Consider the following 16,714-nt stretch of genomic DNA (forward strand, 5'->3'; position numbering starts at 1 on the left):
GGTGAAGGAGGAGGTTACGAGCTGAGACAGGGGCTTAGGATGCAGGGTCCAGAAAGAATTAGGGGTGCAGGAGAGGATTCTGGCTAGGGGGGAGGGATGTAGAAGGGGATACAGGATCTGGGAGGGAGTTATGACCTGGAGAAGGTGGGGAGAGGGCATACAGAGGGTTTGGGTGATGGCCTGAGGCAGGCTCTGGCTGGGAGGCACTTATCTAGGCAGCTCCCAGCCAGCAGCTCTGCAACCTGAGACATGCTCCCCCTGCCTGTGTGCTGACCAGGTTGCTCCACGGGGCTCTGCTTCACCATGGGGGAGGGGGGAGGGGGGAAGAGAGCTAAGAGGCTTACTTTGTTGCCCCTGCCTTCAGCAAAATTTCTCAGCTCTGATCGACCGGAAACTGGCCACTGGTTAGTTCCACTGAAAACTAACAATACTATTAAACTGCTGCCCTTTTCTTACACTAAAAAAGGTCATTAGGCAACACAAATTTAAAAAAAACCTGCAATCTTTATATGGTTTTGTTTGAACTTTAAATAGCACCTTTGAAAAAGTTGTTAAAAATTAATTTCAAGTGCCATTATCTTCAATAACTAGTATGAGGATGATACTTGCTTTACACCCTTTGAGTAACACTGTTAATATCACTTTTTGTTTAAAAAAGAGCACAGCTATAACATTAAAGAACAGAGAAGTGCAGGGCAACTGAATTTGAAACTGTTTACCTCAATACTCTCTAGTTAATTTTTTTTTAACCTAAACAGGAATGTACAACTTTAATACCTTGTTTTGGAGCCAATTAAAAAATAAAATCAATATTTGAAAGAAAAATGTAGATGCTCAGTATGAAACTAAAACTACTGATCCCAGAGACATATCTTCTTAACATTTAAAGTGGGAGGGGGGATTTTTGGGGTTGGGGTTGCTGATCCTAGAAAATCCTTAGGTTCCCCACCCCTGCCTTAAACAGAAAATGCAAGTACCTTAATCTCTATAGAGAATTAAGAGAAATGGAGAGATCAATACAAATATCAAGGCAAATACAGATTTTTAACTGCACACAGAATGAGATTAGAATATGCTTTCTAAATGGTATCTTTGTAGACATGAACCAAGCGCTTCACTAAACTTCGTCTCTAACTTGCTTATGTTTAGAACAGCTCCCCAGTGATCCTTTTCACCTTTAGGTTGAGTCTCCAGCAAATATTAAGCAAAATCTATGAAAAAAACTATACTCTTATCAAATGCAGTTAAGTATTCAAATTCTACTCAAGATGTTCAACACAAAGATTAAAGTGACAGTTGGCATATAATTAAGTGATAGTGCTAATAAATCATCTGTACTCGTGGAATCCAACATGCTAGCCACATGTGGCCATTTGGCCAGTGAGTGTGGCTAGTTCACTATAGCAGTTGCCACTACAGCTCTTCAGCAGTAGCCACTAGTTGGACACCATGGATCTATACATACCATTATAAGGTGATGTTATAGATACTGGAAATAGTAGTATTGTGTGGTGGACATATCACAATATTTGATTAGCGAACTCATTAATAAGGCAGAGAAGACAGGAAGTAGAGAGAGATAGGGATGTAAGAGACTAGTCAACTACCTGATAAGCATATGCTTATCAGGTAGTTGAATAATGACTTGACTAGTCGCTTCCCCTTGCTGCTTCTGTCAGAGAGAAGCAGCAAGGGGAGGGGGAGGAAGAGCAGGAGCCAGTGTTGGGGGGGAGCTGGCTTAAAAGTCGGTTCTCCCTACCACCATCTTTGTGGGGGGTCGGAGAGGCAGAGGCATAATGGGGGGACTGGGTGTGAACCAGGAGAGGCTTAACGGGGGACCCCCCACTGCAGCTCTGCAATTTCCTCCCTTATTGACTAGTTGATGGAATTCCATAGACTACTTGTTTAGCTGATTAAATACAATTTAACATCCCTAGGGAGAGAGAACAGTAGCAAGTTCCCAAACTCTGTCCACATTAGTAATCAAATGGTTAGTTTTAAGTGTAAGTTAAAATAAAGTTGAAAAAAAATTGATTTAAAATGGAAGTATTTCTCCTCCCCTGTTGGTTTTCCTAATGCAAGTTACTCAACAAGTTCATCTAGTTTTATAACACTGTATGAAGACAATGAATCACTGGATAGTGGAGCTCTCGCTAACTATTCTGTATATCAGATTCTTAGCAATAAATAGCCATTTGTGTATTTATTATGCTCCACAGTTAAAGCTGAAACCAGAGTATGTTAGATAATTAAGTCACTATATTCTTGTGTAAAAGTAGTGCATATCTGGAGTCGCTAAAGTCATGAAACAAGTTTGTCAGGGAAGCAGCTTTTCACACTAACAATATTACCATTGCATGCAAACACAGGCAGCCTTATATTCTGTGTATACTTGTTACGCTAAGTTCAGAATATGATTTTTCTATCCTAGTTCAAAATTAGACTACTCTCCTCAGGGAGAAATTTTTCTAAAACCCAATAAATTAGAATGAACATACTATAAGCAATTAAGAATAAGAAGTCTTTGCAATCATTTACTATTCCTTATTGCAAAAGCTAATACATACACATACTCATGTTTTATCAGTCAACATAATGATAGAGATCCTGCCCCAAAGAGCTATGTACATCTAAGCTATGTACATATTTATATAAATTTTAAACCATGCTCTGAAGCCTAGATCATAATTTAATCATTTCTTGTGGATGTCACCCCTGTATTTTGATGAAAGACAGCATGTAACAAGAAAAAGAGCACTTGGAAAAAGAAGCTTGGACCAACTATCTAATTAGAACAGAGGCTTTTCCACTTATTTACAGACAGTCATAGGTAGAAATATGTATTATGGTTTTACAATTTAAAACTTGTTATAACAAGTGACTTCAGCATTTGTGATTTGTTTAAGCCTCTTTAATACAGGCATTACTGCTTTTACCTAGTAAGCTCTTAAAGACATCAGGTTGTCTATAGACCTAAAATAAGAATACAGACTCAAGTAAAAAGACAAAAAATAAATGGCCATAGTAGTTATTAGTGGAAGGGATTAGTGTCAAATCTGACTTCTCCAAGGAATCCTACCATTTTATATCATCAGTGTCTCATAAGCGTATGCAGGATCAGGGCCTTAATTTGCAAATTCAAGTAGATACACAGAGCTGCTTAGATTCTTTAAATAAGACTAGTGTGGCAATCTACAGACTCTCCTTTTCACAGATTATAAACAGACAATGAAAACTAAATCTAACTGGAGAGCCTGGCCAATCAGAGCCTGGGGGTGGGGGTGGGGGGGAGCATTTCCTCCACCCTGCAAGGAGCACACAGCATTTAGAAATAGCACACACTCCTGGCAGAGTGGGGAAAAGACTTTGTGCGCTCTCCTTCCCCTTCCCCCCCCCAAGCCATGATTGGCCTGGGGGCAGACCGGGCAGTGCACAAAGTCCTCCCACTTCCAGGGGCATGGGCGCCTATGAGGGCAAAGACTTCACCTGCTCCCCCACCCCCCCAGACCATAATTATTCTGGGGGTGGGGAAGCAGGGAAGTATTCTGGCCCCACCCCTTCCAGAAATTTTTGAAGTGGTCCCCACCAAAAAATTCTTGCCCACCCTGAGTTAGACGAATGACAACACTTTTGACAGCTGACTGAATATGCATGGATATAACTACATCAAGGAACCAGTGTCATTTCTACACTGCTCTTTCCATTTAGAATTCAAGTCCTTATGAGAACACAGTGCTTTTTCACATTTCCTGAAGAAACTGGAATTTAGAGAAATCCATCAATTAAAATAAATCCTCAGATTTCCATCTAAAAGTAATGTAATATTGCTAGAAGTAATCCTAACTCATATTGTAAGAAAAAAATTCTACCTTTTCTAATTGTCAGCACTGTGTATGTCTAATTTACCATTGTTTTCAATTGTACCTTTTCCCCAAGTTCTAGAAGAGGGTATTTACTAGAAACCACTACTGAGTGTGGAGATAGGAATAGCAAGAAGGAATGTGTACTGAAAATAGGGAAAAAGAACCCTACAACATTTGGTATTGATCATAAAACACACGCAGCACTTTTAAAAAGGGCTATACCAGAAACAATTCTTTTTAAATCAAGTACTATATCTTTACATTGAAAGTGGTCATTATTCCATGACATTTCCACTAGAGAGAACTTCATAATCCTTCCAAAGTTCTAGAGAAATAGTAGGCAGTTTTAGATTTTTAAATACATCCATCAGGATTCAGCATGTACAAGTCTCCCTCCCCTCTGACCAAAAACACTCACCATTTTATGTTGCTTTCATCTTAGTTGCCCAACCAAAAATAAAATTAAGATGCACTACTTGATCACCTTTATTTAGGAATAATGAATCCATCTACCAAAAATATACTGAGAATTAACTTGGAGAGGAAGAAATAACTATGGGGGGAAACTATTTCAGCTAGCAGACAAATTATTCCCAAGTAACAGCAAGTGGTTCCAAACCTATTTTGTTCTCAAAGGCTAATAGTCATTAGGGATCTGCCCCAATCTTCCTTCACACCAAGTTACTTCTGTTAAATTCATTTGCTTAAGAGAACAGAGCAAGAACTACCTACTGTAATTTATTTGTTTGTGCTCAAAGTCACCAATGAGAAAAAAAAGACTATGTAAAAAAATGCCAGGGTAATGGAAGCTACAATGAATAAATAGGAAGAACAAGATTCTTCACTGAATTTAGGACTTGTTTTTAAGGGCTGGCTGAAGATTTTGCACATGATGGAAAATATTAAGGCACTTCAATAATGGCACAAGGCAACTTTTGACTAACTGAACAAATCAGAAGTCGTGTCTCTACATTTTCCCTTTTATACACCCTTATAACAAATACTTTATTAAGATGCATGATTCTTTCTACTCACAAATCTGACCAGCTTCTTGATTAGATAATTTTGAAGTCATATTACTTCAGCTATAACTGAAGAGAAAAATGTTCCTCTTGCCCAAGGGAAACAAATTCCTCTTCTCACCCCAACTCAGAACTCCATTTCCCTCAACTCACTCTCAATTCAGCCTAATCTTTGATCCAAAATACTCCCTCCATATCTTTAACTGGTAGCCTGTCTAGGACCATCTGCACAATGCTGCCCATTTACAACACTGCCTCAACTCTGCTGAAATCACCATCCTTCATCTCCTCTTACTTCAGAATATTGGCTCTCCTTTCTCCCTGGCTCTAAATCAGAGCTCCACATGAACACACTGCTTCTGCCAGATTTCTTACATGCGTATTGTTCCTTCTAATTGTTTTTCCCCATCCCTGAGCAGAATGAATTTTCTTATGTGTACCAATGAGGAAGTGATATGCAACACATCACCTTCATATGGGTGCATGTAATAAGATTCATGTGGCAGGAGCAGGGCCAAGAAGTTCTGAGCATGGGAGGAGGCTTAAGGCTAAGGGAGAGGGCCTGAGCTGCAGGAGTAAGAGAGCTCCAGTTGAGTGTTGGGGGAGTGAAGGCTCTAGGATGGGGTCAGAGTGCAAGGGATCTGGTTGGAGGTGCGGGATCTGGGGTGGGATTGACGATAAGGAGCCTGAGCGCAGGAGCAAGGAGCCAGGTTTGGGGAGGGGTTCGGGCTGACGTGCAAGAGGATTATAGGCTCTGGGATGAGGGTGTTGGCAAAGGATGAGGGCTTTGGGGTGCAGGAGAGTGGGGTAGGCTTTCCTGGCAGCTCCCTGCTGGCCAGGCAGCTTTGGGGCTTGGAGAGAGATCTCTCTCACCCTACTGCAGCACTGAGCCTCTGTACAGGGGCTTAATGGGAAACTGCCGGGCCACACTGCTATGCAGCTTAGAGAGAACTTAGGTGTACAGAGAAGCATAAATATTTCACTTGCCACTTCCTAACTCCATTCAGCACAAGATCCTGTTCAGGTTACTCAAAATTAAAAGCCTTCCATGGATTTGCTAAAACCTACCCATATAGATTATCTCTCTGTTGACCTCCACACAAACCTCCTTTGACTCTACACAAGTTGGCTACTGCCAACACAATAGCCTTTATTCAGTGCAGCACCTGCCATCTGGAACAGGCCCAAGTTTTCACAACAAGGTAGAGCAAGTTCTGACCCAACAACTGTAATTCTGAATTCTCTGCCTCCAAAATTTTACAAAGGTCTTTGTCTGCACCACAGTACATTCAGTTACTTTCCACCACAGAGACAGGCAGAGGATGGTAGTGCCCACTGTCTTCATGCAGCAATCATATCAAAGAGAATTATCAGCTAATTAGCTTAACACAATTAAGTGTACAGACTTCATATCAGAAGGCAGACTACTGACAATAGTGAAACCAATTACAAGCCTCAACAGCCTCCTGAAAAAGTAGTCAACCTGCAAGGGATGTCCGGTACCCTTCAATACACACTTACATAGAAGCCTTCCAAATATTTCTACCACCTCCAGCCAAACACACAAACAACCTTGACAAAGGTCATATACCCTTATGTAATGGTTTCAGCGAGTCAAAAGAGGTTAACCAATGAAAGACCCAGGAAGTCTAGTCAGAGAAGTCACCATCCACCAAGGCTAGAGAGCTCATCTACAAAACAGTCAGTCAGAGTGGGGGAGGAAGGTGAGCAAAAAGCGCTAGTTAGAATTTTGGGCTATATACAAGATCAATTTAGTAGGACGGTAGTGCTGCAGTTAAAACTAAGGGAATTTAGAAGCAGCTCTAAAATCATATGTACATATTACTGCAGTAAGTCTCTGGACACCAACTATTGGCGCAACATATTAGATTACTCACTGAAGTCAATATAATACCCGACATCACAAACAAACAGGAATATAGAGCTCCCAACTTCAGTTCCTGAAATTAATCAATCAATTTTAAGTTGTCCCAATACTCAGACTTGTGAACATATCATTTATGGAAAAGCTCATGTCAAAACAAGGTCACATGCTGTAATCCCCTTCGCAAAACCACCATTTCTGGGGAAATATATAGAATACTACCAAAGAACCAAGGGAAGGCAAACTTTATGGTCATCTGCCCCACTGAAATTATGAGTCACAAGTGAGTAAGAGTCCATGAAACTAAGGATGTTAAAGAGTGGTTATTTGGCTAATCGTGTAGTTGATACAACATGGCCAAGATTTGCTTACACTTAATTTGAGGTAATTGCAGCAGCCTCCCCCTATTCCCGCCCCCATGCTGCCTCTGACAGAAGCAGCGGGGGGGGGGGGGGGGAGGGGGCGGGGGTAAGGGAGAGAAGAGGGCACAGGCAGCACCACAGAGATGGTGCGGGGGGGCAAGAGAACAGTTCCTGTTTCCTCTCCCCTCCTTGCTGCCTTCTCATAGCAAGCAGCGGGGAGGAGAAAGCGATAGCTGAGTACTCCACTCGACTACCCAATAAGTCGAGAGGAGTCAGCTACTTGCTTACATCCCTACATGAAACTAGTAAGCCTGGATAAGACTGCATTAGTACTTTATCCTGAGACTGGTTACCCACAGCACAGGCCACAAAAATAATCTGGGACTGTCACAAAGTGTAGGATGAGTTATTAACAAATATTATTAGTAGGGGAAAAAAAGGAAACAAGTCTATACATATGCCCAGGGATTGCATGATTGGACAACAATTTGGAGATCTCAGCATCCTACAGAACCTATGTCTGTAGCCATTTTTGGTAAGCTTTGATCAATGTTCAACTTACTTCTCTATACCATCAGGGAAAGTGGGAAAAGTAGTTGCTGGAGGTATGGGAAGAAATTTCTCTCATCCTCTTCTTCCAGGAGAGATTTATACTACTACTCAAAGCGCTGCCAGATCAGTAACAGTCAGATAAAACTGATTAATATAACTGCTTCAGTTGGTTGTACTGGCTTTGGACAATGGGGAGATCTACAAGTAGGAACCACAAACACACACATTCCATTCTATCAAACTGGTAATAAGTGTGTGGGGGCTGCACGAGATTCCTCAAATTAAGTGTAACCAAATCCTGGACATGACACAGTAAATCAGAATTAACCTAATTTGCACTATTGTCTCTGCATAGCTACCAGCCTGTCTAGCAGTGTTATTAGCAACTCACTTAGAATCTCATTAAAGGTTTTTAATCTGGAAATTAGTGATTTTCTCAATAAATTTTATACATTTTTGAAGTACTAAAAATAAACCTTGCTACAGTAAAACTGCATTAGTCCGGCATCCAATGCTCCGGGACTCCTGATGGTCCGGCACCACCAGGAACCCGGAAGTGCTGGGGCAGCCGGACAGGCTTCCCCATTCAGCTGCTGCTGAAACTGATCAGCAGCTGAAGCTGGGAAGCCGGGAGCAGAGCAGCTGGGGTGCTGCCGGGTTGGTCTCGTAGCGCTGCCCCTCGGGGCTGCGGGACTAACCCGGCAGCACCCCAGCTGCTCTTGCTGACACCAGCAGCGTCAGTTTCACCAGCAGGCTGAATCTGGACGCCTGGGACAGAGCAGCTCTGCCCCGGGCTTCCTGGAATCAGCTGCTGATCTGTTTCAGCAGCGGCTGAATCGGGGAACCCTGGGGCAGAGCAACTGGGGTCCTGCCGGGTTGGTCCCGCAGCACCGTCCTTTGGTGCTGCAGGACCAACCTGGCAACACTCCAGCTGCTCTGTCCCAGGCATCCCCAAGAGCAGCTGAAGTGCCCCAGTACCCCAGCTGCTCTACTGCAGGCATCCCCGATTCAGCTGCTGCTGAAACTGACCAGCAGTGGCTGAATCAGGGACGCCTGGGGCAGAGCCGGACTATCATAAGGGGGGGCTATGAGGGGTCTGGGGTGGCATCCCCTCCCACCCCACTCCAGACCCCTCATAGCCCCCCCCTTCTGATAGTCCGGCATATCTGATAATCCGGCACCCCCTGGGTCCTAAAGGTGCCGGATTATCGGAAGTTTACTGTACCTTGTTCTTAAAATGAACAACTTGTAATTTTCCAAGAGAAAGCCTGCCAAAGAACCTGATCCAATGTTGAAGGAAATCAGGTGTGCTTTTCCACAGATTCTAGTGAATTTAGGACAAAATCTATTGACAAGATATTTTAGGTGCCGTTTTATGCATCTCTGGGGACCCAAAAACTTGATATGAAAAATTAAATCGTTAGTCTTTATTAAACCCAACAGATTGCTACATCTATTTTAGATCATATTTAGACTGCATTGCTTTCTGTACAACACATGGGGAATGGAAAAGAAAGCAAGTTCCACTGATTTCAGTAGGTGACCTTTTCTGCTTATTGGGAAGCCTATACTGGTACAAGCATTATAGACCATGGCAGTACTTTTATAACAGGCACCCACTTTGAGCAGGGTCATGCAAGGTAGTTGATTTTAAGTACTTTTAAGTAAAATTAAGTTACACATAAGTGACAGCCCTCCTATAACCAAAGGAACTGTTTCCATGGCCTTTTGTCCACTAATGGTGGGGACAACTCAGCTGGAGTTGATGAAAAGAGCTAAACAATTACTTCCTGAAATTACCAATGACACAAGATAGTGATTCACACTCAATAAAAGATACAAACAAGAGAGCAAAGCAATTGACAAGGGACATCATCTGCTACTGCCGAGATACTGGAATATATTTAGTAAGCTTACTTTTTCCATTCATAAATTTACTTCTTCCCCAACCCAGAAAAAGGGTAACTAAGCCTATCTACCATTATTATTGTAGTTTGATATTAGTATTTCCTTTACAAGCAGTTTCTGTAACACACAAATCTGGCTACTTTTGATCTATAGATCAAGGAAAACAGACTTGATCTAAGTCCTTAGATTTCCCATCTAACTACTATGACCATATTACGTACAAGACTGATCATATTCCAGATGCTTTTAATGATATGCAAACTATTGAAATAAAAAATAACTACCTGCAGGTGGATCCTTAAAATTATAAGTCTGCTTATTCCTTTTCTTCCCTCTTACTATCTTTGCACGCTTTCAGAAACGATTGTACATATGAAAACACCTAATTCATGTTATTTTTGTTTTAGACTATACATTATGTGTCACATCTCTACGGACAAAACACACCAGCTCCCACCTATTTCAATTGCTACTGTACCAATATTAGTACATAGTAAAACACCACTCACTGGTACAATACTCCAAATATAGGGATTTTCTTGTGTGAGATTTGGCATGATGCGATAATAGCCTATACAGTATTTTTAATGGCAGAGTTACAAGTAGATGCACTGACATTGGAAAACCATAAATGTTTTAAGTACATCATGTTGTATGCAATACAGCAGAAATAGCAAGATATGTTCTCACAGCTAAGGCTGCCATAACCAGGACTGGGATTGCTGTCTTTAGTCCTGAGTGGAATAGAGGAGGGAAATGTATTTCATGCTGTGCTGCTGCTAACACTGAAAGATTTTCTGACTAGCATGCCAGCTAACATCTCTTTGCCAGAGTTAATGAAATTTTAACCCAGAGGTCAGGATGGATCTTCAAGAATGCAGACACATCAGAATGACCTCTTCTGAGGAGGAGGAGGAAAGGTGTGGTGTAATTAGCACAAAATATACAAGTGTTATCAGCATTTCAGAGAGCAGACTATATTTCAAGTGTATGAATTTAGTGATTAAAGGTGGAAGACTTATGGCCCCAGATAAGCAATTTCTGTTCACACAGAAGTTGTGCAACATAGATAACATCAGCACAAGCATACCCATGTCCCACCAACATGGTTTGGTCATAATCTGCAGAGACCATCGGTTGTAGCTTTTTTGCTGGAACTGCCAACAGATGATGGGTTTTGTTATGTGGACATCTCCCAATTTACGCTGGGCTGATGCCAGATAAATACTGGTAATGGATGACATGTTAAACTAGAAAAGAACAGTAATGGAATACCTATGTGCCAAGTGTCATTCAATAGATCCATTTTAGGAGTGTTCAGAACCTCTCAATGAAGACTTCTGTGGTGTGTTTTAACAAGACATTTAAAATTATGTTCATTTGGCTCTCAGCTACTTGCAAGTTCATGGTCAGAGAAACAGAAATATCAGTAAGGTGGTCTATTTTATGGGGAACAGCAGCCATAGAGAGCCAGAGACACTGTCTTGCCTCAATCGTGAGAAATTATAAAAATAGGGCAAGAGAAAGAGACACACTGGGCCAAATTCAGCACCGTCATGTCTCATCACATACACCTATGTAAAGTAACACTATCAAATCAGAATATCAAATCAGAATGGTAATGTTTTACACCCATGTTGAACAGCTACAAGTCACAACCCATGACAATGCAGCATTATATTGTCTCCCCAATTCCTGAGATACATGTTTAGCAGTAGGTGTGGCCAGGGAAGGAAGAGACAGGCCCAGTCTGTTGCTTCAGTCACTAGCGAGGTAGACACTCCAAGGTGAGGCATGGAAAAGCAGCAGCAAATGTCAGGAAGAGATAGTCAGATGCCCCAATCTTTGTGCTGCAACAGAAGCTATACATGCATACAGTGAAAAGGATCACATCCAGGCTGCTGCTCCAATACATAGGATTAATGCTGATGCACAAAATAGGGCAAGCGAGTGAAGACACACCACTTTTTGCCCTCATCCTTGTGCACTAGGCACTGCAATGTGACAGAGATAATAAAGAGCCGTGCATACTAGTCTACTACTCACTACAGCAATGGAATTGAAGACAGAAGCAAACTCAGCTAAAGGAGGGGAAAAGCAGCAACGAAAAAGCAGGGGATCATGGGAGAGAGGGGGGGGGAAGCTTCAGAAAGCCCTTCCTCCAACCCTTGTGTAGTAGCAGCTCAGTGTGAGGGGGGGAAAGGACCCATACGGACCTGGTCTATGTGGTCCCCGTGCCGGGAGAGGGATAGTGGGGAGAGGGAGACGGGATACACACTGCCCTGTTGTGTGTAAAGAGGTCCAAGGCTGTTTTGTCCCGTGGCCCCGGCTGCAGGACCCAGTAGCGGGTGGGACAGACAGGAACCCCTGTCCTGGCCGCAGGGACAAGCAGGAACCACGCTGTCCTATCTAGGGGGTCCTGGCGCACGGGGGAAGGGCTGGAGGACCCCGCCCCGGTGCCGGGCGGGAGGAGAAGGGGGAAGGGCGGGACCCGGCCGAGGAACCGCGCAGGGCGGCGGCGCGGCGGGGGCGGAGCGGCGCGGCCCGGGCTCCCGGTAGCGGCCCCGCCCCACGTCGGGGCGGCGCCTGACGCTCCGCCCCCTCCTCCATCTCAGCAGCGCCCTCCGCCAGCCTCGCTCCTCCATACAAAAGCAAAATGTCCGCCATCTTCACGGGCTGCTGCCGCCGGCGGCTGCGCCCCGCGGGCCGGCGCGCGGGGGCGGGCGTTACCTTGATGCAGTAGGGCGGCTCGTCGAAGGTGACCAGCATGTAGCGGTCCCCGCGGCTGGCCGGGTCCCGGGCCCGCAGCTGCGGAGAGAGCAGAGAGGCGGCGTTAGGCGGCGCTGGGCGGCGGGGGCGCGAGGCGGGCGCGGGGCCCGGCCCGCACTCACCTTCATGAAGAGCTCCACGGCGCCCTTGGCGATGTCCAGGTAGCTGGTGCCCAGGTGCGCCCGCTGGTTCATGGAGGCCGACGTGTCTATGAGGAAGAGGAGGATCGGCATGGTCCTGGCAGCGCCCTGGCCGGCCGGGCGCCCCGCGGGGGGAGCGGCTCAGCCTCCCCCGCCGCCTGCAGCCCGAGCGCTCCCCGCCCGTGGCCGCCGCCTGAGCTGCCTGGCTTCACTGAGACCCAACTTCTCTCCCCTCAGCCTCCGGCGGCACCATGTGACCAGCCCGCACGCCATTGGCTGGCTATTATTCCATCGTTTGCATATTCATGAGGAGGGGGAGCTTGGCGGCGGCGGCAGCGGGGCGGGCGGCGATGGGCCGAGGAAGCAGCAGCAGCAGCAGCAGACTGCGCACGGCGAGGCACTGGCTGGGGCTGTGCTGGGAACTTCCCCCAGCAGTGCCGCCGCGTTGGCTAGGCGGGCAGCAATGCCACGCTCCCGGACAGAGGCGCTTCTGCTCCAGGCAGTGGGCATCTCCCCTGCCCCTTTGTAGGGGCGCAGCTATTCCTAGGGTTGCAGAACGACATGCGTTCCCAGCAGGAGGGTAGCTTCAGCATGAAGGCCAGTAAGGCCCCATTATATGTCACCAGTCAGCCTTGGCTTGAATCCAATAACTTGTCTGCTCATGAGAGCATAACCGGTGGCTGGCTAACGCATGCCTTCCAGAAAGGCATCCATCTTGAGATGAAGACGCCAAGAGATGGAGAACCTCTAGCTTCCTTTGGTAGTCTAGCCCAATGGTTAGTTATCCTCAATGTTAAATATTGCATCTGATTTGAATGTCTTGCTTGGGATTTCAGCCATTGCTGCTTGCTTATGTCTTTCCCTACTAGAGTAAAAAGCCCTTAATATCTGGTATTTTCTCCCTTTGTGGGTACTTAGACTCTAATCATCTGTCAATCCTCTGTTCCATAAACAGGTGGAGTTTTTTTGTGACTCTGCACTGTCTCCATCTTTAAGTTATCTTTTAAAAAATAGACACCAGAATTGAACAAACTGTTCTAGTATTGATCTCACCAGTGCCCTATCGAGAAAATCCCCTCTTCAATTTAGATCTGGTGTTACAGTAGGGACTGGATATTGACATGAACTGCTGAGGCAGGATATGGCAGATGGCTCAGAGCACTCACAAGAGCACACAAACAGCACTTCCAAAGAAAAAGTGCAACTTTCCCAGCTTTACAATTAGAAACTTGATTCCATTTAAAGTCCTCAAAGAAAAAGGAAATAAATGTTAATTTGGAAAAACTGATCAATTTAATTATTATTTATATTTTCTTACAAGTCAGAGTGGTCTCTCAAACTTTTAAAAATATAGGCTGCGTCTAGATTGGTATGATTTTCCAGAAATGCTTTCAACGGAAAAGTTTTCTGTTAAAAGCATTTTCGGAACAGAGCGTCTAGATTGGCATGGACACTTTTCTGCTAAAGCACTTTTTGCGGAAAAGCGTCCGTGTCAATCTAGACATGCTTTTCCACAAAAAAGCCCCAATTGCCATTTTCGCGATCGGGACTTTTGCACGGAAAACAAATCTGAGCTGTCTACACTGGCCCTTTTGCGCAAAAGCTTTGCGCAAAAGGGACTTTTGCCTGAACAGGAGCAGAATAGTATTTCCACAAGACGCACTGATTTCTTACAGTAGGAAGTCAGTGCTTTTGCGGAAATTCAAGCGGCCAGTGTAGACAGCTGGCAAGTTTTTCTGAAAAAGTGGCTAATTTTCCGGAAAAACGGGGCAGTCTAGACACAGCTCTAGAGTACAAACCTTGGCCCCAACTCTGAACCAATGTTGGGTAAGCAACCTTTACATCTCTCCAATTCTGAACCTGGTCACCACTGATATTTATGCCATCTACACATTGCTTCCACTGAGCCACCTGAGAGGCCAGAAGAGCAAGGATGCAGAATACTCTGACCCTTCCCTGCATTGCATGCAAGTGTGATAGACGTCTAATATGCCAACCTTCCAAGAACCCTGTGAGCTCTTCTGCCTTGGTAGAATTCATGATGGTTTCAACCATTTTATGCTGTTTGAGTAGCAAAGCCGCCACATGGTGAAAGTAACAATTTCTTACAGGCACTGTCCTATTGCAAATTGGGTTCCTGCCTGCTCTTTAAATAACTCCCTACTGGCTTTTGCCACAACTCAGCCAGCTTTAGCCGGAGCTGCACACCAAGACACACCTGCTTACTTTCACCTCTGGCTCCAAATGAAGGCAATGAGCTATGCACTGGCCCAAGAGCATGCCCAGAGCAGTTGAACTAAACATGGGATTTCAGGACCAGGAGATTTTTTTGTATTCTAAAAGCTTTTAAAGGAATCCTTATTGCTTCCATTTGTTCATATAGTGTTTATCTGGGCTACCAAAAGCTGCCAGATATATCTTACTGCATGTACTGAATTTATGCATGCAATTGGCAACTACAATGGTATCAGAAAGCAAGGAGATTCAATTAAGAGGGAGAGGAAAAACTTCTGTAGGAGAAGGGATGAAATGCTTGATTAAAGAGAAGAAAATGCTGCTGCGGACACCATTCTGCAATAAACTCTGCGCAGTTGGCCCCTTATGCATGCATTCCCCCTGACTGGAACTTAGCAGTAGTTCAGACCCTGATGCTACCAAACACTGCTACCCATGTGTGCTAACTAGCATGCATAGCTTCCACATGAAGCTATGTAGCACTTATGGTCCCAGATAAGCCCACTAATAAGTGCTTGCAAAAAATATTGAAGAGGTACTGTCAACTAATCTCATTTCAAAAGAAATAATTCAGTTATTAACACTTCCACTGAATGAAAATAATGTTTAGAGTCAAATGTTCGTGTCACAATATACATCCCCTTATCACACAGCCTGCACAATTAAAATAGCGCAGTCAGCTTCACTTTTTCTAGCCCATTTCAGTTGGCTTTTCTGATGTGACTGAACAATGTTTAGTTTCACCAATACCAATGGCATGATGGAGAGGAGTTAATCCCCTCCAAAGCTATTTTAATTGGCAAATATTGTTCATGAATATGCATTTCTGTTGATCAGTATCATATCTAGTGTAATACCATTAAGTTCAGGGATGAATTTGGCCTGCTTTGTATTGTAAATTCCCTCTTCATCTCCTCACACACAATCTACATTTTGGACCTAAAACTGGTAAATGTCATTCCTGTCTATATACTGGTTTTATAAATGTGTCCCCACCACCACCCACTCCCACACACAGCTTTTTTCAATAACTAGCTTAGCTTCTGTGTTGTACACATAATTTAGCGAGTAATTTTAACAGTCATGGACCATTAGAGGGAAAACCAATGAAAAAGCTTGTATGATGAAAACAACAACAGCAACAAAAACAGGTTACATTCAAACTTGTGACTTGGATGCCCCATTTTCAAGAATCTTACCCAATAGTCACATGTGCAATAGAAGTTCAACTATCATTACAGTTTCTGAATTTTAGCAATCATGATGAAAACACAGAAGAGGATGGAAATTTAGCACACATCAGTGGAGCTAGACTGATAGAGCCAGTATTTTGCTTGCATAATTTGGGATTCAAATTCAACACAAGCAGCCATAGTGCACACTTTCACACACTTCCCTGCCAACATGTCTCGGCCTTGATCTACAAGGACACATTTTAGACATGAAAAGGACAGTTTAGTCTTGATTCAGTCCTTAATTTCTCTAGAAGATATTAGCTAGTGCCTACTGCAATGTACACATTCATTCACCAAAAATATGACTGACCACATACTAATTGCTCACACCAATGAATAGCAATCAGATGGTAAACTTTGGTCACAGACGACCTCAAGCAATTTAAACTAACAAGCTAATGGTTAAAGGTTCTATGTTTGTAATGATCTATAGGTCAAGTAAGATGCTAGAAGATACCATAAAACATAACTCCCATGATTCCTTTGACTTTGAGTGGACAGGAACTCATTTCTCAGAGACCTGTCCCATCTTCCCTCATCACAGCAGTTATGAGTCAAGTCACAAGCATCTTGCTCTTAGTTTCTGAGATAAGAGCTACAGCATTTGGAATTTGCTCAAGTGGGAAATCCATCTGAGCTGAAGTCTAACAACACTCAGGCACAATGCAAGGAGTTGGTTTAGATTGATATGACTTTGATAATAGCTGAACATAATGGACACTATGGTTGCTAATGTGCACAGA

The 16,714-nt window shown here is 43.9% G+C and overlaps 1 protein-coding gene across 6 annotated transcripts in view; it reads right to left on the bottom strand.

Annotated features, from left to right (window-relative positions):
* The window catches only part of LOC102446807 (integrator complex subunit 6-like), a 72,323-nt gene extending 59,488 nt beyond the window's left edge, over nucleotides 1-12,835 (bottom strand). For all 6 annotated transcript variants that reach the window (XR_012906939.2, XR_012906938.2, XR_012906937.2 and 3 more), the window contains exons 1-2: nucleotides 12,484-12,835; nucleotides 12,323-12,400 (exon numbers count right to left, since the gene is read on the bottom strand). Coding sequence is in view for 3 of the 6 variants with exons in the window: in XM_075941023.2 (XP_075797138.1) it covers nucleotides 12,323-12,400; nucleotides 12,484-12,594 (189 nt within the window). In the remaining 3 variants the exon portion in view is untranslated. The remainder of the gene's footprint in view (nucleotides 1-12,322; nucleotides 12,401-12,483) is intronic.
* Nucleotides 12,836-16,714: the final 3,879 nt, after the last annotated feature.

Source organism: Pelodiscus sinensis, chromosome 13 (assembly GCF_052426305.1).
Source record: "Pelodiscus sinensis isolate ZL-2025 chromosome 13, ASM5242630v1, whole genome shotgun sequence".
NCBI classification, from domain to species: domain Eukaryota; kingdom Metazoa; phylum Chordata; order Testudines; family Trionychidae; genus Pelodiscus; species Pelodiscus sinensis.